Source organism: Pipistrellus hanaki (assembly GCF_964339955.1).
Source record: "Pipistrellus hanaki genome assembly, chromosome: 3".
NCBI lineage: Eukaryota > Metazoa > Chordata > Mammalia > Chiroptera > Vespertilionidae > Pipistrellus > Pipistrellus hanaki.
In genome coordinates this window covers 2170036-2193866 of record NC_140505.1, presented here as the reverse complement: position 1 = coordinate 2193866, position 23831 = coordinate 2170036, and the positions used below count along the sequence as shown (strand labels likewise).

General features: G+C 49.6%; 2 protein-coding genes across 3 annotated transcripts in view; one reads left to right on the top strand and one right to left on the bottom strand.

The window, feature by feature from the left end:
* Positions 1-442: 442 nt before the first annotated feature.
* SPATA4 (spermatogenesis associated 4) lies at positions 443-5172 on the top strand. The gene is made up of 6 exons (XM_084879714.1): positions 443-983; positions 1385-1514; positions 2246-2364; positions 2487-2707; positions 4113-4229; positions 4959-5172. Exons 1-6 carry the CDS (start codon positions 802-804, stop codon positions 4982-4984), a joined length of 795 nt encoding a protein of 264 aa, XP_084735840.1. The 5' UTR covers positions 443-801; the 3' UTR covers positions 4985-5172.
* Positions 5173-7051: 1879 nt separating this feature from the next.
* Positions 7052-23831, bottom strand: part of WDR17 (WD repeat domain 17) — a 72403-nt gene continuing 55623 nt past the window's right edge. For both annotated transcript variants that reach the window (XM_084878329.1, XM_084878328.1), the window contains 11 exons: positions 22871-23003; positions 21922-22013; positions 20821-20920; positions 19466-19605; positions 14705-14816; positions 14214-14355; positions 13828-13930; positions 12362-12463; positions 11692-11790; positions 11181-11364; positions 7052-9708 (listed from right to left, as the gene is read on the bottom strand). In XM_084878329.1, the coding sequence (XP_084734455.1) occupies positions 9589-9708; positions 11181-11364; positions 11692-11790; positions 12362-12463; positions 13828-13930; positions 14214-14355; positions 14705-14816; positions 19466-19605; positions 20821-20920; positions 21922-22013; positions 22871-23003 (1327 nt within the window). In that variant the 3' untranslated portion in view covers positions 7052-9588. The remainder of the gene's footprint in view (positions 9709-11180; positions 11365-11691; positions 11791-12361; positions 12464-13827; positions 13931-14213; positions 14356-14704; positions 14817-19465; positions 19606-20820; positions 20921-21921; positions 22014-22870; positions 23004-23831) is intronic.

The window sequence follows — 23831 nt, the reverse complement described above, 5'->3', positions numbered from 1 at the left end:
ACAACACTGCCTTGGTCCCCTCAGCCTCCCACCCGCTCCTTACCCCGCTGGGCTGGAGCAGGGGCTGCGCTGGGCTGGCACCCACAGGCCCACAGTGAAAGTCCACTGCGCCCTGCCGCCCAGGGGCGGGGGGTGCAGGCTCCACCCAGTGTGGCCTGCAGGAGGCAGCCTCTCAGGGATTCCCTCATCACTGATGTTTCTATCCCTCTTTCCCTCTCCCTTCCTCTCTCCGAAATCAATAAAAATATAAGCCTAACCGATGGACTCAGACAACAGCGGGCTGAGGGCATGAGTGGGCGGATGTGGGGGGAATGGGGGGATAGGACACATATGTAATACCTTAATAAAGAAATTAAAAACACTTAAAAAAGACAAAAAATAATATATATATATATATATATGTTTTTAATTTTTTAAATTTTATTTAAAAATTTTTTATTTTATATATGTATATATACGTATATACACATATATATTTTTAAAATGAAATGAAAAGTAAACCTCAAGGGGGCAGACAGGAACACAGCCTGAAGCCCCTCGCTCCCAGCCCCAGGCTGAAGCTCCCCGGACCGTGTCCACGTCCAGTTCCCACAGGGATCACGCCCCCCAAGGCAGAGCTTCAGATCCCCAAAACAGGCCCAGGAAGCCTGCAAGGAGGCCCAGCTCCCACCAGGCCGGCCCCGCCCTCCCCATTGAGGCCCCGCCCCAGAGGCCCCGCCCCCTTTCTGGCGCTGCCATGGAAACCCAGAAAGCCACAGGGCAGCCATCCGCGGGAAGAAAGGGAAGAGGGCGCTGTTGCAGATGCCTCAGGCAGCCGAGGCCAAGCTGCCTCGCCTCTCCTCGCAGCCCTCCGAGGCGGGCTCGGGGCGGCCTAGGAAGGGCCTGGTCTACCCGCACCCGCCCCGGCGGTCCCGCCTGTCCCGCTCCGTCCTGCGCTGGCTGCAGAGCCTGGACCTCACCTTCTTCCCCAGGAACATCAGCAGGTGGGCGCAGGTGGACCCGCGCCTGCCTCCTCCAGGCCGCCCTGGCCCACACACCCCCCGCCCTTAGGGAGCAGCCTGAGGACAGTGTGATGGAGCTTCTCGTTCATTCATTCATTCAATCATTCATTCAATCATTCATTCAATCATTCAATCATTCATTCAATCATTCAATTATTCATTCAATCATTCAATCATTCATTCAATCCATTACATTTTAGACCTATGCTGACAGAGGTAGGGTGCTTTGGTGACTTCTGAGCGGAGAGTATTAAAACAGCCGAGGCTCCTCGGAGTCACTAGACCAGGTCCTGGCTGTCAGGACGGACGTTAGCTCGGTGTTAACTGGAGCACAGAGGGTATAGTGACTCCAGTCATCTCCTGTCCTTTCTGCCGAGGAGCAGGGATTTCTCCAATGGCTACCTGATAGCGGAGATATTCGCCATACATTACCCCTGGGACCTCAGCTTGGCATCCTTTGAAAACGGCACTTCCTTAAGGGTCAAGTTGGATAACTGGGCGCAGTTGGAAAAGGTAAATTCGCAACCAGGGACAGCTTTGTTCTGTGGGCGCTTTCAACGGTCTGGGTTTCACCGAAACCGGTTTTGCTCAGTGGATAGAGCATCGGCCTGTGGACTGAAGGGTCCTAGGTTCAATTCCTGTCAAGGGCATGTACCTTGGTTGTGGGCACATCCCCAGTGGGGGGTGTGCTGGAGGTGGCTGGTCAATGTTTCTAGGTCTCTATCCCTTTCTCTTCCTCTGTAAAAAAAAAAGAAATCAATAAAATATGTTAAAAAAATAAAAGGTCTGGGTTTTTAGATGTGATGGGCTAGGACTGTGGTCAGCAAACTGCGGCTCTCAAGCCACATGAGGCTCTTTGGTCTTTCGAGTGTGGCTCTTCCACAAAATACCACGGCCTGGGCGAGTCTAGAAGAAGTTTACGTTTTAAAAAGTTGGCTCTCACAAGAGATTTCAATCATTGTACTGCTGATATTTGGCTCTGTTGACGAATGAGTATCACTGGCCTAGGAGGTGATACTGCCGAGTTGGCAGCTTGCTTCCTGAGGTAGGAAAGGTCATTGACGCGCTCACTTCACAGACGAGTGGGATGCCATGGCTCTCTTGCCCAGTCACATCCTTTAATAATGAGCACGTGAAGCAGACAATCAGTGGAGAGAGAAAAGGGGGATTGACGTGAATCCATAGCGACTGAACGTTGGTATAGGAATTCTCACGATGCTAATGTTCTCTTTCCTCTATTACAGTTCCTGGCCAAAAAGAAAATCAGATTGCCCAGAGAACTGATCTACGGGACGATCCACTGCAAAGCCGGGGTGCCGGAGATCCTGATCCAGGAGGTGTACACCTTGCTGACGCACCAGGAGTGAGTGAGCTGGGGGTTCTGGGAAATGCTGCTTCAGCTGAAACTTGGGGTACTGCCCATCTCATTCCCAGAATGGGGCTCGTGAACAGTATTTTGTGTGTTTTTTTTTTTTTAATTTCCAGAATGCAAAGCATCCAGGATGACCTCGTGAACTTCACCGACTACAGCTACCAGATGCAACTGCCTCTGCTCCCCCGGTCCACGGCCTCCAAGTTCATTAAGGACAATATCCGCTTGTCAGAGCTCATGAGCAACCCCAGCACGCTCAGCAACGAGCTGAAGATCGACTTCCTCTTCCTTCTGCAGATGCTGCAAAGGAAACTGAGCAGAAAGTTGCACCCAAGTAAGTTTTCCTTGGAAATCCTCGGCGGAATTCCTCCGCGCCTAACAATGCTCCTTGTGGGCCCGAATGAAGGAAAGACACTCTTGTCTGCCGTCTCTGGTCACCGGTGTAACGGGAACATGTCCCTGTTATGCAAGCTGTGGGAGGAACTGTTTTTCTCGGGCTGCTTTATGTTTTAACTCATTCGTTTTGATGAAAGCATTGGTGACCAGTGTATAGACACGTTTCTCTTTAGAAAACCTTTTACGTGAATCTGTTTGTGTAAAATATTGTGGGGGTTCAGAGTGTCCATATCACTCAGGAGATCAAGGAGGACAGGAGTGTGTGAGAGCCCGTCAGGGTGTAAGTGCTGGACCCCTAGCTGCTCTCCGGCCTGTGGGCAGTAGCTGTTGGTGTGTAGATGGCCAGGCCTATGGGGTCAACCCATGCGTCTTGTGGTGGTGGTGGCTTTTCTCACCCTTATTCAGGACGCCCCTCGTGCCTGGGAGCCTGACCTCCTGATGGCAGACGCTGGGAGACCTCGTCCTTACCTGGGCACCCACGCCATTCGGGAGCGAGGGGGCGCAGATCATCAGGATTTCTCTCTCCCTTTTGTGAACCCCGTGTTCCGAAGAGCCATCTTACTCTAGTCTCGGAAGGAGCAGAGAGCGGTAACCTGGCCTCCCTTCCTAATCCATTGTGGGGCAGATATTTGTCCTTCCTCTAGCCTGTCCGCTCTCCCATCTTCTGTCATTCTTTGTGTGTCTTCTTCGTTCCACTTGTGCATTGGAGCAGAGACAGAGCTGTGAGCTTTGCGTTCAGATGTTTGGTATGTTTTCAAACACTAAAGCTTATCGTACGTGCATGTGTATAATGCATATACACTTGTGTGCCCCCTTGTAAACAGAATATCACCAATGCCTTCCATTCCCCTGAGCATGCTCTATGACAGCATTCTCCACCCTTCCTGCTGAGGAGCCATGGCCCTCCTGCCTTATGATGTCCTTGGTTTTTAAAAAATATATTTTTATTGATTTCAGAGAGGAAGGGAGAGAGAGAGAAACATCAACGATGAGAGAAAATCATGGATCGGCTGCCTCCTGTACGCCCCACACTGGGGATGGAGCCCCCAACCCAGGCATGTGCTCTGACCGGGAATCCATCGAACTGAAACCTCCTGGTTCATGGGTCCATGTTCAACCCCTGAGCCACACGGGCTGGGCTTAAAGTAACTTTTTAAAGCAACTCTTTCGGGCGTGAAGGAGGTGAACGATACAGGAGATGGGGGTTAAGTTCTTTGTCACAGAACTCTTAGGATTATGGGAAAATGGATAGCTACACAATTGGCTGGATTTCTAAATCATGGGGCTTTATTTTGCCAATGGCCCAGTGAATCCCTAAGAAACGATGTGTGTCCATTTTACAGGCCGGTTTGAAGTCAAGCCGAACGTGGGAGAACTCACTCTGGACCACTTCTCTGCCCTGGTCGCTCGCCACAGGGCCAAAGCATCGGCTTCAAAGCAACAGGCTGCTCCTGTTCTACGTATGTGCTTTTGCTGTGGTTTCATTTTTAGCTTTTTATCTGTGACGAGGAATTTCTTTGTTTGTTTTGCTTTGTTCATTGTATATTAGAGGCCCAGTGCATGAATTCGTGCATGGGTGGGTCTGGCCAACCTGGCCAGGGAGAGAGGACATGGGTGGTTGGCAGGCCTGCCTGCTGGTCGAACTCCTGGTCCAGGGTACCATTTGCACATTAGCCTTTTATTCTATAGGATACACACTGAGTGGCCAGATTATTATGCGTTCAGAGATCATCATCATCTGGCCACTCAGTGTATATCTAGCATAAACACACAAGGGGCCAAAGAATGTAGATTTCTCAGTTGTGACAGGACCCTCCCTAGAGGAGTGAGTGGCCTGCAGGGACCGGGGGGGCTGGACGCTCAGAGCTCCGGGTGTGCTCTGTGCGTGCCAGAGCTAGGCGCTGGCGTTGTGTGCAGCGGCCTCAGCTGTTTCTGCAGCAACATTCAAAAGCAGCTGAGTCATACTCAGGATCAACATGAGCCGCGGGTATTTTTAGGCACCGCTGGTGACTCCTGGGGGTGGGTGACATGCCGTGTGTTTGTTTAAGGCTACGATCAGGGTGAGCCCGGCTCTGCCTGCGGCCTTCGCTGTGCGGACGTGTGACATCAGAAACGGTGGTGGGTGCGCACATAGCTAATAACCACACATTGATTTTCACTTTGGTTTGTTTTGTCTTTAAATATTCCAGCAAACATTGGCAACGCTGGCAATTAGGGGAGCAATCCCCAGGAAGCAGCCCAGAGCCCCGAGAGGGAGCCGTGTGGCCCTGGACACGTCACCGTGGAAACACCTCCTGCTTTTGCAGATGGGCTGCCGCTGCCTTTGCCACGTTAAAGGGACAGAACTGCCTCCTCTGGCTTATATTTCAGTGAGAAGTAAATTAAAGTGGTCCTTTATCCATACGCGGACTGCTTTTTCTTATCACTTCCATTCAACACCCATTTGTCACTGGGCCACAGCCTGTGGAAAGCACGGAGTCCAGTTAACCGGTGTAGAGTGAGCACAGGGCGCTGTGAGGGCAGCCGGCATGCTCACCACCACGAGCAGCAGGCCTCCTCGGAGAGGGTGGCAGGACGGTGACTGTCCTCTGTCTCATTTTCCTCATTAGACACGAAGAGTTACCAGGCAGCCTGACAGTGTTCACTCACACAGCACATCTACGAACAAGAACATTTGTTCTGAACGGTGATGGCTGCACATTGGCCCATGGACCATGTAGCCCAGGCCCACAAAAGGCTGTGACCATTTCTCACAAACAGTGTCCTCCCTGTAGGGAGGCAAAGCGCTCCGCTCAGAAGCTGGCTCTGGGGTTGAGGGACCCATTTCTTCCACCCAAACATCCCCCTGGCGGTGCCATTCCCCCTGCTAATCCCCCTGGCAGTGCTAGTCCCCCTGCTACACCCCCCTAAGGACTGCCATCCCCCTGCTACAAACCCCCTGGAGACTGCCATCCCCCTGCTACATCCCCCCTGGTGCCTGCCATCCCCCTGCTACACCCCCCCTGGTGGCTGCATCCCCGTGCCTTCCTGAAGGGAGACAAGAGCAGGCGGATCTCCTGAAAGGAGGGTTCTTTCACCTTCCGGTGATGTTATGTCTGTATCTGGGCCGTTTTCTCCACCTGGCACCCCGTTGGCGGCCAGCTCGTTCCCAGCCCCTCTGGCCCCCAGAGGACAGTGAGTGCCACCGTGCGGTCCGTTCCCAGCTACACTCGACCACGGTCCCGCAGTGGGAGGCACAGTTCCATTAGCGTTTCCGCCTCTGAGACGCCCTTGGCTGATCTTACATTTGGGGGAGAGCATACATAGGAAAAGAAAGTAAAGGGAGCCCCCATGGAAGAGGTGCCTTCTCAGGAAGGAGTTTGGAATCTGGTTTGACCTGTGGTAAAAGACTTAACCCAAATGCACGCCTTAACCAGCCATAGGCTCTCCGCCTGCTGCCTGCACCCTCAAGGGACACATCTCAGGTCGAAGCCAGTGGGATCACTCCTAAGCCACCCCTGGCCGCTCCCCAGGGGAGGGCTTAGAGAGAAGTCAGATGAAGAGCCAGAGAAAGGACCGGATTGGGATAATCAGTCAATCACGCTGCTCTGTCCTCTGGACACTGCGTCCAGCCTCCTGAGAAAGCCAATCCCTCGTGGCCTGGGGCAGGTGCCCGGCCCCTGCGGGCCCCACGGAGGCTGGGGGGTCAGAGAATGGTCCAGGGGCCTCACCTGGGTGGGTGAGTGAGTGCGGGCAGCGGGAACGTCATAGCGGGGAGCTGTGAGGACCCCCGGGATGCGTGTGCCCGGACGCCACCGCTGGGCACACTGAGGAAGGCCGCCGGCGCAGAGGCTCTCTGACGGAAGGAAGGAACTCTCCCGTGGCCAGGCAGCTCAGGAGCGGGTCCTGCCCATCAGCGGGCAGGATGCTCCCCCGGCCCCGGGACATGGAAGACCCCCTCCTCTCCCCTCCTCTTCAGCGGTCCCCGGGGGCAGGGTTTCCTGCGGGCAGAGGGTCTCCCCCGATGTCCACGGAGTGGCTTTTGCAGGTCCCCCCGCCCCCGGAGGGCCATCGCTGACGGACACTCAGCCCTTTGCCCCTGCAGCGACCTGGGAGACAGCGGGGCGTTCGGGACAGACGGATGCTCAGCGGGGCATTCGGGACAGACGGATGCTCAGCCTGCCGGGGACCAGGCCACACTGGCTCTCATAGGTACTGACTACAACCAGGGACCCAGAACATGTACACACATAACAATCTAGACAACTGCATGCACAGCCACCTGCTGTCTCAAGTCGGCATGAAAGCGTTTTTTCATTTATTTAAGTATACACGTTTCACAGACATGGTACAATGAGCACTTCCTAGGAGTGCGCCACAAACACAACTCCCGCAGTCTGAGTGCACTCAACAGGAAATCCCGATCTTACAAACAACGGGTGACGTATTTATCTATTCAGAATACCTTTGAAGACAAAAAAAAAAAGTAATTTTCCTGTCACGGTACTACAACACGCAGTCATTGCTAATGCAACCGCGTTCCTGAGCACATCTGGATGGTCTTGTGGAAATACGTGTATGTTTCACTGATTGACATGAAAGTCAGAGGTTTTCACACGATGGACACATTCCTGATATTGCAATTTCATGAAACACCTGGTCATGTCAGAGAGAACAATGTTTCCCAATGCTTTCAACATTCACTGTCTCATGAGACTTCCTTCATAAAGGCGGGTTTAAAAATGCAAAATGATTTGTTTATGCTATGGACATCTTCAATCAGTAAAATAAGCTCATCTTATTTATTGGATTTTCATGCATATAAAATCTAACAATGGAAAATGCTTTTACAAATTTTAAAAATTACTTTTTTTCATATTAAGGTACAATAATATATACAGATTGACATAGTCAAATGACATTTATAATTCTGCAAAGAATTAATAGTTAAAATTAATATTAAGGTACAGAACATGGTAGATGTCAAAGCATAGCGGAATTGCACTTGATCTGCCCAGTTTAGATTTCAGACAGAACCTGGGTTACTCTCCATTCTCTTCATGTGCTACATGTTTATTTTTTCTCATTTTATACACAAAATATTTTTTGCATTCATTAAAATACAAACTGTGATTGTTTATATGTGTATAATTTAAACTCAATGATATCTTTTGAAGGAATTAAAGCAAAAAAGATAGGCTTCTTTATTTAAAACAAAATAAAGAAAAATATAGTGGGATTTAGACTCATTTTGAAGTAAGGAAATTTTAGTACACATAAGCCAATTAATAAACAATTCTGAGTTATATTTATCACCAAAGGTTAAAATAAATACTCAGATACACTTTATATTATCTACTGCATCTCTGAGTTGGAAACATTCTTGTTTATAATATTAAATTTTTTAATAAAATGAAATTTAATGATGAATTAGAAGTGGTCAATGTGGTAGATAGGTATTATATTATATATTGTTTTCTGTTTTAAGAAGCTGTTTAAGAAAATTGTTAAAGTATTTTAAATGCAACAAGTTTAGAGATAATAACCAGGATTATTAGACAAAAAGATCTATATTACAAATTCCACACAGCGACTTGAGTATAAAAGGACTGTTCTTCCTGATATGCATTCATTTCCTAAATTTCAAAGTCAGAATTCTACAACAACTGAGCTGCTTATGGTCATGCCTCAGGCTTTTCTTTCTTATAGCTTTACTCTTTTAATTAATATTTTAAAATCACGAATTTACATAATATATACAAAATTTTAATATCCTACTTACAGGAAATTTACTTCAAACTAAATTTCATCAAATAAATTCAGTTATATTGATATAAATCCATTAGAGATTATGTCGATATTACATGCATTAATGAAAATTATTATCTATACAGACCGAGTCTCTTAAAACAGTCAATTATCATAAAATGCAAATTTTCATACAGATACCACCGCATTTTGTTTTTTACTCCCCAACCCCCAATGTTTTTCATGCTTATATAACCGATTCCTTTACAATTGGACATTTGAATTTTAGATGGAATCCTTGGTAATGGTCTCTCCGTGTGGTTCAGCTGGTTGGAGCATCGTCTCTTCTGAACACCAAAAGACTGCAGGTTCGATTCCCGGTCTGGGGACATACCTAGGTTGTGGGTTTGATCCCTAGTCGGGGGATGTAAAAGTAGCCATGGGTGTATGCTTCTCTTACATTGATGTTTTTCTTTCTCTCTCCCTTCCTCTCTCTTTAAAAATCAATAAAAAATACCCTTGGATGAGGATTAATAAAGTATGTTGAGTGTGTATCTATTTATTGGTATACATTAAACTTATAACTGTAAACTTTGACTAAAGATGAGCTAAAACGAGTGGTTCACTCTTCATTCAATAGAAGACAAGGTAGGCGTCTGTGGGCGGACGCTCGGCCCGCACACCTTCCTCATCGACGCCTGAGAAACCCGGTCCTTCGAACGGTCAGTCGGATTGTACTGCATCCAAGCGCTGTTCCGAGGGTCCCACCCTTTCATGTCTCTACAGCAAACACCTGGGTTCCTCCTGCTCGTTGTGAGCATTTTATGGGCTCTTTTAGATTATTCATTCAGTCCTTTACGACTCAAATAATCCCTTCCTCCCAAATATGGCTGTTTTATTTTATAAAGGAGACACCTATGTTTTTCTCAAAAACATATAAATATTTTACTTCTTGAAGTTAATGAATAAAATCAACTGTTACTCCATATCTCCCCCTCTCCCCTTCCCAACCTTCAGCGCGTGGGCAACCAAGGTTAATACGAACCAATAAAAGGTGTTCTAGACACAGCGACGCCGGGGTAACGCCTGCCGTCAGAACGGGTTGAGTCGAATGCCAGTCCCTAGAGGCGAGAAGGGGTTCACCTTGGCCCACATCAGAGCATCGTTCAGGGAGATGACGGATTTCCCGTCTTCAAGGAAGTACACGGGGCCCTGCGCACGGGGAGAGGTGAAGGAAGAGGAGGAGCATAAATCTGCAGCACGTTTTTAAACAGAGACAATCCCTCCCACAGAAAACCCATGGGAGATGTTTGCACGGTGCTGACAGGAAATGAAAAGCTACAGACTTACTCTGGGTGGCAAACCCACAATACGATGTGCAGTGATGTACTGAACACTGTACAACCTGGAACTGATATCATTGCATTAACCGCTGTCACCCCAATAAATCCAATGCAAATGTTAAAAGTATGAGAAAATTAGTTTTCTGAACTGCTAACCATTGTAGAAACATTTTAAAACATCTTACTGTTAAATACATCCTGATGTCTTTCAAAATGGGATTTAGTTTGATAATTTGAGATCTTTCAATTCAGCAGTGTTAACAGAGATAACAGGTAGTGTTAATCTGTTAAATACTGCAAAATTACCATTTTATAAAGGCATATGTCTCATCATAGCCTTAAGCATATTTTATGTTTAATCATAACGGCTGGGAAGTTATTCAAGCCAGAACCTCTGAACCAGCCGTGTGTGTGTGTGTGTGTGTGTGTGTGTGTGTGTGTATAATTAAAATCACGCCAAACATGTGATTTGCCAGCAGATCTGTAATTTAGTTATATCAGTTAGTCCCTATGTCAAGGGCAGTTCTAAAGAAGTAAATGCAAAACAAACAAACAAACAAACAAAAACAACAACAACAACAAAAAATGGCCTAACCAGTTTAGCTCAGTGGATAGACCATTGGCCTGCAGACCGAAGAGTCCCAGGTTCAATTCCGGTCAAGGGCATGGATCTTGATTGTGGGCAAATTCCCAGTAGGAGGTGTGCAGGAGGCAGCTGATCAATGTTTCTCTCTCATCAATGTTTTTAACTCGCTATTCATCTCCCTTCCTCTCTGTAAAAAATCAATAAAATATATATAATCAGAGTATGCAAATTAATCCAACAATGATGTCAGGTTAATTTGCATACACAGGGATGGAGTGGCAGGGGCGGGATGCAGGCATTTGCACCGCCCAGCTGCTCCAGGCCTCTGGGCAGCGTGGAAGGCGGGAAGGCAGCTCCAGCCGCAGTAAAGGCGGTGCCGGCAGCCAGAGGAAGGAAGGCCCATTCTTGCAGGAATCTCTGTGCATCGGGCCTCTAGTTTGTCATGGAGACTGCAGACTGTCTCCCTTAGGGGATGTCCCCGAGGACAGGATCTGCATGCACTTTAAAACATTTGTCGCTGAGCAGACACATCGTTTGCCTGTTATGTGGGTTCCTACTATGACAACAGCAGCAGCGGACTCTCTGAGTTTATTTTAAGTGGAGAGAGACCGTCTGCATAACCACGGAAGCTGAGGGGGTCGTCTGGCGGGGCCTCAGGCATCCAGATGACAGTTAAATCAGAATCGCATTTCAAAGAATGAGGACACGGATAAGAGGATGGAAATGCGTCATTTCTGCCCGCCGTCAGACAGTACCTGGATTTTCAGCCCCGTGAGACAGGAGATGTGCGCGTCAGAATGGCTGGGCAGGTGCGACCCCGTCACGAAGTCCGGCCCCACCATGCCTCTGAGCGGCTCGGCCCGCAGTCTCCGGAGCAGGGCTGCGTGCACCCTTCTCTGTGCCTCGGAAGCCGGCGTGCAGGGGGAGTCCTCTGAGGATCTGTATGGTCAACACACATGGCACTCCCATGTTTGCAAAACCACAGAACAGTTCAGGCTGAGATGAGACACAGTCCCGATGGCTTTTTAGCGCCCTTCATAGATGATGCCACATCAACTTTAGACTCAATTTACAGTAAACACGAAGGACTTTAAAAAAGGCAGTACTGCAAGCGATTACTGAACATCTGCCAAACAAACCAAAAGTCCTTTCTTTTTTTTTTTTTAACTTTTTTAAAATTTAAATTATTATCTGTGTACATATTTTACCATTGCCCCCCCCTCCCATACATACCCAACCTCCCCAGAGTTTTGTCCGATCACTCACGGGGGCACGGGCTGCGTGCAGGCTCTCCACGCCTCCAGCTCCTCCGAGAGGCGCTTGATGGTCAAAGGCACGGACACCTCCCGACGTTTCAAGAGCTGGCTGCAACGAGAGAGAGAAACCAACCGCTCACATCGAAGACAAAGGCACCAGAAACGCGAATGAACAACTGCAATTTTAGGGTTAACAACGACTGTTCAAAAATGTATGTGTCTACTTAAATGTGTGTGTGTGTGTGTGTGTGTGTGCGCGCTCACTGTGTAGTTCGCCTGTAAGTGCTGGCGAGTCCTAGCTGGCCCACAGCTGTGGGCTGGTGGCAGGCTGAGGAGTGAGGGACGGACACGGGAGCTGCATAATGTATGGAGGACGGTTGGAGAAGCCAAGCTCTGCTGACCGATGGCCACGCCGGCGGCTGTACGCACAGTGTGTGTCTGCACTAAAGTGAGTGTTGGGAGTAAGAAAGCGAGCCGGAGAGCAGGGACAGAGTCAGCCAGCAGGGAGGACTGGGTGCGGCTGCATTCTCCATGGATGGAGCTGAGCCAAGCGGCAGGGCCCGCACCAGCAGGACCCAGCATCCTGGGGAGCGACAGCGCCAGGCTGAGCGGATAGAGGGACGCGGGCGGCGGTGTTGGGGACCCGGGCGAAGGAGCCCGTCTCCCCCGCAGGCCCTCACCTCGTGTACTCGTAGAGCGCGGGGACGATGCCCGCGTACTGCCTCCTGGCGGCCAGCAGCGCGCCCGCGTAGCCGCTGAGGATGAGCAGCTCGTTCCGCGCCCTGCGGGGAAGACGGCTGGGTTTGAGAAGTCCGCACCTGGAGGTCTGGACCATCGTTCTCCTCTGCGGTGACCGTACTGGTGCCTCCCTGTTCTAATGGGTGACGCTGACCGCAAACTCCGTTTAGAAAATGTCCTAAGCTCGAGGATGTTGCCTTCATCGGGTAACTCGGCCTGGCGCTGTGCTGTGACGATTCGGGTCAAAACACGATCTTCAACGCCATCGCACCCTCGCCTTCTTGTTTTTCCCCGTTGCCCCGCTGCTTCCTCGTGTGCTCGCTCCCTGGGAGCTCCCGGTCAGGGTAGGAATCCCCGGCCCGCGGACTGCTCACCCACCACCTTCCCGCCCGGGTCTGCCGTGCGTGCAGCCACAGCCTCGCCTTCCCACACGGGCATCAAGCAAAAGGGACCGGCCCACGGCCGCTAGTACAGATTATCCACCGTCTCGGGACCTCAGCCACATGGAACAGTGACCTTAAACCAGGGGTCCGGGGGACCTCTGGCCCACGGGCCTTGTGAGGCCCGTGAAATCATTTGGTCTGGCCCTGCCGACGCATGAGGGGTGAGTTAGTTACATGTTTGACCAAATAGAGCGGGCTAATTTTAAAGCTGATAATTTAATGTAGCCCTCGAATGAGGTTATGAATATCCAACTGGCCCTGGCAGAGAAGGTTCCCCACCCCTGCCTTAAATGATGCCTGTTTCCCAGGGCGGCGTCACGTCTGAAGTCCTAGCCCTTTCAGTTCTTCCCCAACCCAGCACACTGTGCACACATGGAGAGTTAACAGATAAGACCATCAGTTTCTCAGGGATTAGATAGAGGTCCAAAGCCACCCAAAAGCTTTAAATTAGCCCTATTTGAACTGGTGTGTATGTGTGTATGTGTGTATGTGTGTGTTCATACATACATAAACATACAAACACTATTAGTAAAGGAGGCCACGAAGATTTATGATTTCTGGTACAAATTGACCTCTGCATTTTTTTTCTTAAGATGACAACAGATAAAAATGTAATTTTTTCTACAGGTCCTTCTAAGATGATCTTATTTCCTTTTCAAAAAATATATTTTATTGAGATTTTACAGAGAGGAAGAGAGAGGGATAGAAAGCTAGAAACATCGATGAGAGAAAAACATCGATCAGCTGCCTCTTGCACAACCCCCACTGGGGATGTTCCCGCAACCAAGGTACATGCCCTTGACCGGAACTGAACCTAGGACCTTTGAGTCCACAGGCCTACGCTCTATCCACTGAGCCAAACCAGTTTCGGCTGATCTTATTTCTTGATCTAAACACCAAAACTCGCAGAGCCACCATGGAACACCAGGTGGCTGCAGGGATGGGTTCTGGGGGAAGGTACTCACTGGGTGCATGTGTGCAGGAGTAGCTTTTCAGTACGAATGTAACTCAGCAGGTCAAGAACAGGATGAATGGCATCCAAAGTCCAGTCTGCTCTACAGATGTGTTCTGGCAAGACAGAACGAAGTCAAGAGTCTCTAGGTAACGGTATTCACCCACTGCTGAACACACGTGATCAGCTCCTTCCTGGCGAATCCTCTCTGTCTCTGGGGTCAGATCTCAGGCATTTACTTGCCCACCGAACCCTCTCCCAAGCCCCACGCCATGTGGTCAGCACTGTCTTTCCTTTCTCCAGGTGGGGTGGCTGGTGCTCGATGTGAAAACTTTAGCAGTATGAATGAAAACGTGAAACAAATGAGATGTTAAATGTCTCTACCAACTAAACACTCACCTTTGACGAAGTCAAGACCAACAGGAAGGGCTTTTTCAGGCTCCGGACTTAACAAGTAGTACTTGACAGCTTCAAACACATGGCCCCCTGCGTGCGCTGTCTCGGCTAGCTGCATGCACTCTTCCTCGGTGGGCAGCTTGCACTAGGAAATAACCGGGGTGAGGACAATACCACCAAAACGTGTAGGGGGGTATAGCAGTGTGAGTACTAAATCAGTTTCATGGTTCTTTCTTATGGAAGTTGCTCAGAATAGATGTGAATAAAACAGCGTGTACTGAGATATATTTATGAAACGATCTTTAAGGTATGACAATAATAGCAATAACAATGAATAATAATAAGTGGGATGTTGCCCAAGAGTCAGCAGTATTTATCACACATTACCTAATAAAAGAGGGGGAGGGCACTGCCCGGGCTGTGAGAGTGGAACTAGTGCTGGATCTGCCCCCAAACCTGCCAGGAGCTCAGGCACGCGCTGCGTCCCCAGCTACCTTCTCACGGAGGTCCTTCATCTCCTCCTCGAAGCCGGGGTAGAAGGCGCAGAGCTTCACCAGCTGAAGTTCATTATCGGGAATCATCAGGAGCAGATCGGCTGCCAAATTCCTGGTCGCACAACCAAAGGGGAAACGCCCATGAGAACAGAAAAACCACACCCAACACGAGAGCCATGTGGGAGGAAGGAGACTCAGGATTCCTCCCAGGCAGTCCTAGCTGCACACAGCACTGACCTCCTGCTCAACTGTCAGCTTCTCGGCACAGATCCCACGGTCTGAAGGGCGGGGAGGAACAACGTGGGATGAAATGCCTAACTAGTTCTTTTTAAAAACATGTTCTTATTGATTTCAGAGAGAGGAAGGGAAAGGGAGAGCATCATGGATCGGCTGCCTCCTGCACCACCCCCTGTTGGGGACAGAGCCTGCCACCCAGGCATGTGCCTTGACCTGGGAATCAAACCCTGACCTCCTGGTTCAAGGGTCAATGCTCAACCACTTAGCACCACTGGCCAGGCTCTTCTAAATGGTCTTTAAAGCTCTGAACAGAGTCTTCACAAACTCACAATTCATTCTGTCACTATGTAATAATTGCCTGATCACACTGAGTTGAATTAGGTCTGTGCTTTGGAATGAATTATAGGCTGTGAAGTGAACACTGGCCAGCTGTGGACAGGGGTGTCTGTCACTCATTGGAGCACTTAGGTTACGTTAGAAGCTGGGCATTCGGCATACCTGTGAAACGTTAGGGCAGTGGTCGGCAAACTAATTAAGTCCACAGAGCCAAATATCAACAGGACAACGATTGAAACTTCTTTTGAGAGCCAAACTTTTTAAACTTAAACTTCTTCTAATGCCACTTCTTCAAAATAGACTCGCCCAAGCTGTGGTATTTTGTGGAAGAGCCATACTCAAGGGGCCAAAGAGCTGCAAGTGGCTCGCAATCCGCAGTTGCTGACCATATCTTCGGGGAAAATCGCACACAAATGCAGTTTTCTGATTTACATTTTTCAAGATGTGATCAATGGAATAAATCACTTAAAACTAAAGAAACTGCAGGTACAGCAGCTTTACATTAAAAATAATTTTTTTTGCCCAACTGGCATGGCTCAGTGGTTGAGCATCGACCTATGAACCAGGAGGTTACGGTTTGATTCCTGGTCAGGGCACAGGCCCAGGTTGTGGGCTTGATCCACAGTAGGCGGAGTGCAGGAGGCAGCTGATTCATGATTCTAGTTCATCATTGATATGTCTATCTCCCTCTCCCTCTCCCTTCCTCTCTCTGAAACCAATAAAAATATATTTTAAAAAATAAAAAAGTATTTTTTATAAAATTCTTTTCTAAAATCACTAGATGAAGGGTTTTTGGTTCATGCATCATAACTGAGAAAACACTGATTTTCATAGTTTGAGGTGATATTATTCAACTTTCAAGAAACTGATAAACATTCAGCACGACTTTAGAAGAGGCAATACTTCAAGTGTGAATTAGGAGGGGTGTGCTTCGGGCTGAGACAAACCCTCCTTCCCCACTGTGTGTAGCCTTCAGGGAGCTCTAAATTGGTCATTGGTGTGAACAAGCTACTTTTAAAGCATTAGGAGATATTTAACCAATAATATAGTGAGCACAGAACAACAATAGAGATAATTTGGTGTGTCTGATTTTCTATTATCATTGCAGAGGTAAATCTTTGAATATGTTTACAATCTCCAAATTAAGAGTCCTTCATCTGTTCTTGCTAAAATTACGAATGACTTTGTTTTCTGACACTAACATTTAATAGCAGTTTTCAATAATGTCCATGAGAATATAGAAATTACTTACTTTTATAATGTATAAAATTGCCACCCTAAAATTCCACTCAAACTTCTATCAACTACAGACAAAAATCTGTATTGAATTATATCCTGATACAGTAAAATGTACAACGATGCTATCTAATTTTATCCACTCATTAGATGAAATCACTATTTACTGAAAATTTAGTAAACCATATTACAACTAATGATATGGACCAAACAAGTGATCTAATTTCTTAAATTTCACTATCAGAACAGGCACTTTTATTTGCTTAGCTGAATTAGCTATTATTTCATATTGTAGAGAGCCACAGTTCAGTTATTATACTCCTTTAGGTATAAAACCACAGTGCTTTTGTGCCTAGGTTACAGGAACATTTGTCACTCCTCTATAGTTAGGTTTTATATGCTATAAATTGTGGAAATAAATTGGCATTCTGTAAGACAACTTGAAAATAGTTAATGATAACTTCTTAATATAGAGTGGGTGTCCCAAAAATGTAGAATATAAAGATTTGATTAAGCAGTTTCTATAAAAGTAGATGATACCTGTATTCATCAGATGGAAAGCTAGAAGGAAAATAGTTCTGGATATGAATACCATAGACAGGCAATGCCAAGTCTAACCAGCAAACACAGACATGTGAAGGGTTCTTGGTTAGGAAGTTACACACATTCTATTGCGATGCTGCTGCTATCTTAATTACTCTCTAAAATCCGAGGAGCTCTACTGCTAACAGCCACTGGACTTACAGACCCCCTTCCCCGGGTACAACCCGATCAGCATCAACTATTTCGGAATTTGAATGTCGCTCTGGTTTCTGGCACAAATATCTATGCAACGACAGGTACATACAGAAAGAACTCCCGGAATTCCGGGGAAACAGGCGTTTGTTTTATATTAAAAGCACCTTGTAGTCAGTTGAAAGATTTTTAAAACTTTTAAAAATTCACTATCTATTCCTGTTTGTTTTTTTGTTGCTTTCACATACACACACACACACACACACACACACACACACACACGTTTCCTTAGCTTGGGTGCTGACTTCAGCATAGGGGCAGTCACCTCTCCAAACAGACCTCATGCTTGGGATGGGTTGAGGGAAGCCAGGGTGAGCAGGTGACTGCCCACTGCAGTTCTCCACCGAGGGACGCCCGGGTCTCTCAAAGAGTCAGCGTTACAGACATAGATGGGAGTGTGGGGGGACCATGCGTGCTGGTGGGGAAGAGGCTCTCCTACCCCCCATGCCATGTGGGTCACAGAGCACAGCTCGGGGTGCCCGGCTCACTGAGAGCCCCATGGGCGGGCGGAAAGGCAGAGGACAGTGTTCCTGAGTTAGCCCCCTGAGGAGGCGGGCAGTGTGATGGCTGCTGCAGCCTGCATGTGTGCCCCCCCCCAAATTCACGCGTGGAAACCAGCCCCCCAAGGAGATGGTACTTGGAGGTCAGGCTTTTGGAAGGTGCCCAGGTCAGGAGGGCAGAGACGCTGGAACGGGACTGGTGCCCTCACAGATGAGGCCACAGGAAGATGCCAGCTGTTAACCAGGAGGCCGACTCCATCAGACCCTCATCCACCAGCGCCTGGGTCTTGAAGGTCTCAGCTTCCAGAACCGTGAGAAACGCCTTTCTGCTGTTCAAAGCCACTGGGTGTTTGTTACAGCAGCAGAACTGGCTGAGACCCCGGGGACAGTGCACGCTCTGGAGGCCGTTCACGTGGCCTTGAACCCTGGCTGTTACCGCGCTGAGGCCCGAGGCCCATCTGAGAGCTCATCTTAAGGTGGCGCATGTGCAATGGGCGTACAGCGGGGAGAGGCCACAGCCCTGGCAAACAAGCTCATCCAAACGTCTCAAGGCGCTCAGTACTTTGGTGAGAGAGAAGATTGAAGTCTAAAACTATCTTTATTCAACACACACCTTCAGAGTGACAGCAACAGCCGCATCTTTCCTAAAAGTCCCTCCCTCACCAAGGGGGGGTCGGCCCAGAGGACAGGGCTCTGCAGAGGGGAGCGGGAGCCCATTGGACCGGGAAGCCCAGGTCACCCTCCGCCCCCACTTCCCAGGGTCTGTCTCCCACAGCAGTGCCCGAGTTCAGGGCAATGGCCTGGGCTGAGCCCCCGGGAAATCGTCTTTGTTATTTCTCTCCAGTGGAAAAGTGACTTTCTCTTCCAAACCTCAAACCCAGACACAGGGTCTGACAAGGAGGAGCGGGTGCAGGAATCGACGTGCGGGAATGTGCGGTCCTGATAGTCCTAAGATGCACACGGCTGTCTCCTGACGCCTGTGGGCTTGGAGAACCATGGGCTGCCCAGGAGGTTCCATTCCACAACCACTACTTCCTTCTCACCCCCTTCCCCTCACAATCTCCCCTTTCACTGAAAAAGGAGACCCTGCACTGTTTATCCCTGCTCTCAGAAAAGGCACCTCCTGCTACTGACCGATACAAAGAATGTTTGTGGTAGGTTTTTACAAATATTCCTTACCAGATTAAGTACATTTCTTTTTATTCCTCATTTAAGAGATTTTAATACGATGATTATACATCAATACTGACTGTTATTTAATGACTTCCTGTATCTTTGGGACAATATTATGCTTCTTCTATCGAATAATATGTTATTCCATTAATGAGGTAAATTATATTAATTGCATTTCTAAAGTTATCCATCTTCACTTCTCTGGCATAAAGGCAAGTTACCCTTGATTCTTTCTATGCAGGACTGACCAGCTAACTAAATATTGGTTCCAGATTTCTGCATCCATGTTCATGAGTGAGATTCTCTGGCAGCTTTCCTTTCTGTGCTGTCCTAGTCCAGTGTAGGTATCAAATATATATTAGCTTCTGATAATAAGAAAAAGATAGGACACCCTGTATACGCCCAACATGTGATCTAATGTGACTTGCAAGCCTGAAAAGATGCATGCCATCACCATAACATTCTTACGTTTAGAAGCTCTTACCACATTGGGATCATCATGCATTTCCTGGCCAGCAACTCCAGGGCGTAGTGGGTGGCAGGGGCTGCCGCCTCGCCCAGGACCGTGCCCACGCAGACCGCCAGCTCCAGCTCGTTCCCGCGGAGCAGGGCGGCCATGGCCAGCTAGCAGGGAGAAACAACGGCCTCGGGTCAGAGACGCAGGCGGGGCAGGCCGCTCCTGCCCTGCTCCCGCCGCTCAGGAAACACAGGGGTGCACTGGCCCACGCTCAGTCCCTCTTACAGAATGCCCTGCACTACTTCTACCCAATATGGAGGCCTGACTGCAACTTCAAGTGGAAAAGCTGATAAAGGGCACACAGGAAATACTCTCTAAGGTTAGAATTTAAGAATTTAGAGCACTTGCCCATATTTTTATAATTAATAACAGTCTCTCTGCAATGTCCTCAATATGTCCTTCAGTTTCTATAAGAAAAAAATGTAAATTATCGCCTTAATTGGTTTGGCTCGGTGGATAGAGCGTTGGCCTGTGGACTAAAAGGTCTCAGGTTCGATTATGGTCAAGGGCATGTACTTTGGTTGCAGGCACATGCCCCGTAGGGGGTGTGCAGGAGGCAGCTGACTAATGTTTCTCTCTGATGAATGTTTCTAACTCTCTATTCCTCTCCCTTCCTCTCTGTAAAAAATCAAAACAAATATATTTTAAAAAAATGTAAATTATTTTTTTAAATAAATTTTTATTGATTTCAGAGAGGAAGGGAGAGGGAGATAGAAACATCAGTAATGAGAGAGAATCATGGATCGGTTGCCTCCTGCACGCCCCACACTGGGGATCAAGCCTGCAACCTGGGCCTGTGCTGTTGACTAGGAATCAAACTGTGACCTCCTGGTTCATGGGTCAAAGCTCAACCACTGAGCCGCCTGGCAGGGCAAAAGTGTCGATTCTTAAAAGTTTCATAAACAGTGTACAATGAGTATCAACTGTCCCTGAAGCCAGTGTTCTCAGGAGCCGGGAACCCTGAGTCTGCATCTGCACTCAGGACTGCCCTGGTTCCATCAGTAGGTCAGTGGGGGTCACCCTAAGAGTGTAACCGGTGAAGAACACACTGAAGGGAAACCAGCTCTTTCACACATCAGGGACAGAGCCCAAGTGCAGCCATTATCCATTCTTTACCACCTCCTGCTCCTCACCTGTGACACTTCAAGTCGTCTAGTCACAATAGGAGCTTGTGATGGGACTTAAAAATGTGGGGGCAGAGATCGGGTCTGCAGAGTGTCACCCTGGGGCTTGGAACGCATGCAGACCCGGCTATGACTCCCTCAGACACCCGCCCTTTCCCTCATTCCCCCACTCTCCCCCACCTCTCTCCAACACTCTACCTCCACGTCGTCCACGGCCAGGTGGCAGCAGGCCGCACGCACCGCCCGGCCGCCCTGGAAGTGCCACTCCGCCAGCTGCGCGCTTGCCATGTGCAGGAGCCTGGGGGGAAGGGGGACAGCCTAGCTCAGCAGGAGCCCCGGGGGACCCCGCGCCCCGTGTCCCAGGCTGGGGAGCGGAGCGGAGGGACCCAGCTGGACCCCTGACTTAGGGAGGAAGCTGGACGGGGAGAATCAGGGAGCGTCTTCCTTAGCAGAGGAGCTGACAGTCCCCCACACGTCAGGGAAAAGCCTACTTTTCAGTCTATCCCCCCTCCGGACGCAGTGAGAACCAGGCCACAGGGGACACAGTGAGGACCGGGCCACAGGGGGGCGCAGTGAGGACCAGGCCATAGGGCAGTGACCGGGAAGAGCTGCAGGGGGATGGGGACTTTTCCTGGTGCAGGGGGGACAGGCTAGGGGTGTGTTGGCGCTGCAGAGGCAGGACCGGCTGGCAGAGGGCAGCCACCAAGAACCAGAGGGCACACTGGTCCCCAACACAGCGCTGCCAGCACCTGAGGCCCCCTTACCCGGTTAAGGGTCCTGAACGCTCCAACGTCCCATTTTCTAGGCTAAAATGGGAGCCCTGAGGGGAGGGGGAAGGCAGGCAATGAGATTATGAGAGGGAAGAAGCAGAGAGTTCTAATCCTCTTGCTTTTCCGAATGTGTTTATTTGGGCTTCTTCACAAGAGGCTGGCACATTATTCTGTCACTAACACGGGCCCCGGGTAATGACAAGGTCACCGGCGCGGTCTGCACCGGCCACAGGGAACAGGGTGAGCCCACCCCCTGCTCCCACAGGTGGCTCTGCTAGGATGTGGGTGCTGGCCGTGCAGTCTCCCCGGGGAGACCCGCTGGCCTTCTGGGAGCTCAGGTGTTGTGCCCAGGCTGCCCACGTGGCTGCCATTCCTGTGCACCGGGCGAGGCAGCCGCAGACCCCCCTCTGGAGGGAAATGCAGGGGCCGAGCAGCCACCACCTCTGAGTGAAAGGAGGGTGGGCGGCGGGCCCTGCACTGCGCCTAAGGGGACCCCGTAGAAACTCGGGCCCAGGCACCGCGGGCTCACTCGGTGAAGTCCTCCCCGCGGGCGTCATCCGGCCCCGAGGCCCCGGGCAGGGTGGGCGCTCGGCAGGTTTGCATGTTCCCCTCACACGCAGCCTGGAGAGGAAGGAAAACGCATCACTCTTCTTAAAGAGTAATCTGTACTGTGGACAGTATTACAGATACTCCCTTCTCCCCTCCCCACTGAGCCCTCCTCTCCTCCCTACTCCTCCCCGGGCCTTCACTGCGTTATCCCCCCCCCCCCTTTTTTTGTTAATCCTCATCCAAGGATTTTTTCCCCATTGATTTTTAGAGAGAGGGGTAGGAGGGAGATGGAGAGAGAGAGACAGAGAGAGAGAGACAGAGAGAGAGAGAGGGAGAGAGAGAGAGAGAGAGAGAGAGAGAGAGAGATGTGAGAGAGACACACAGATTGGCTGTCTCCCACACCCACCCCGACTGAGGCCAGAGGTCCAGATTGCACCTAGGTCCATGCCCTTGACCAGAACGGAACCCATGAGCCCGGTCCCGGGCCAATGCTCGCACCGGGCTGGGCACACACTGCCACTTTAAGTGATCCTTGGCAGACTGCGGATGAGGGACACATTTCAGACTCGCATTCTGAACAAAGGATTCCTAAATCGTGTTTGAAATTTATGCCAGAATGTGGAGCCACCTTAGAATTTGAAAGAACCAAAAACACCACACACACAAAAAAGCAGGTGACGCTGTTGTGTGAACTTGAAGCCTCAGCACTCGGTCACCAGGGAAAGCCGGTGAAGCTCATGCAATGCTCAGCGGCGAGCAAAGGCTCCGGGTTCCGAGAAGTGTGGGCAGGTGGGGACCCAAAGCCAGGTCAGCGTGGCCACTCACACACCCGGGCGGCCCTGGCTCTATCCGCCCAGACGGCGCTCCATCAGCAGGACCCTCTCCCTCCGATGCCCGCCCTCCGACGCCCGCGTGTGGCTGCCCTGTACCTGGGCCACCAGCAGCGCCTCGGGCAGCTGGCCCCGCGCCATGAAGAAGCGGACCAGCTTCCTCACGTCGCCCACGGCCATGCAGTACGGGATGGCGGCGTCCTTGTCCTCCTGCATCAGCTGGTCGGCTCTCCTGCGAAAGGAGAACGTTTCTCTCGTTACAACCCAGGCGTTTCCAGGCTCTCGGGAGGACTGGGTTTTCTGAAAGATCTAAACCTGGAGGCAGATGTCATTAAAGCTTTCCTGTGCATCAGTTTTTAGACAGATTTTATGATCAAATCATAGACAGGAGACAGATTTTCTGAAATAATAGATACTACAGGTACTTATTTTCCCTTAGACCACTACGTATATTCAGATTTTAAAGGTACTGACCCGGCCAGGCCTTAAAATCAGTACAGCGTGTCTATGTACACGCGCGATACATTTTTCTGAAGGTGAGCCGTAGACTAGATCCGGTGCCATGGCAGATCTGCTCTCAGCTGGATTAATAAATGTGAGGGCGTCTGCTTTGTTAAAGAGACTTTTAAATGGTACCGTGAACACACAACGAAGGAAAAGAGAGCTTCTAAAGGCAACTTGCTTACGAATCATTAACAAGAACGATGCCAGCACATAAACATTGATCAGGAAACGGGGTACTGTAAGTGACCCAGGAACGTTCCAGACAGGTACAGGGATCCTGACGCTGAAGATTCAGAAGGGTTCCCGGGGGTCCCTCTGTCTCTATTGTACCCAGGCCTGTCTGTCTGTCTCTGCTTCTCTTTCCCTACCGTCGTCCCAGGTACTTTCCCCAAGACCAGCCTGGTTCCTCCCACTAGTAATGCTTTACCTGCTGTGTTGAGCAGGAACCTGGTTTATCTAATTGGTGTTGGCATTTGCACTGAATTGCATTCCAACGGCCAGCCTTTGGGCAGGAGCAGTAGCTGCATTTCATGCTGTTTTCCCAGCTCACCTTTCA

Bases quoted from the DNA above. Each gene is read 5' to 3' on its own strand.
- SPATA4 (XM_084879714.1), top strand. From the start codon at position 802: ATGCCTCAGGCAGCCGAGGCCAAGCTGCCTCGCCTCTCCTCGCAGCCC. The intron at 2,365-2,486 runs GTGAGTGAGCTG...TTTAATTTCCAG, and splicing joins ACCTTGCTGACGCACCAGGA to AATGCAAAGCATCCAGGATG. The intron at 4,230-4,958 runs GTATGTGCTTTT...TAAATATTCCAG, and splicing joins ACAGGCTGCTCCTGTTCTAC to CAAACATTGGCAACGCTGGC.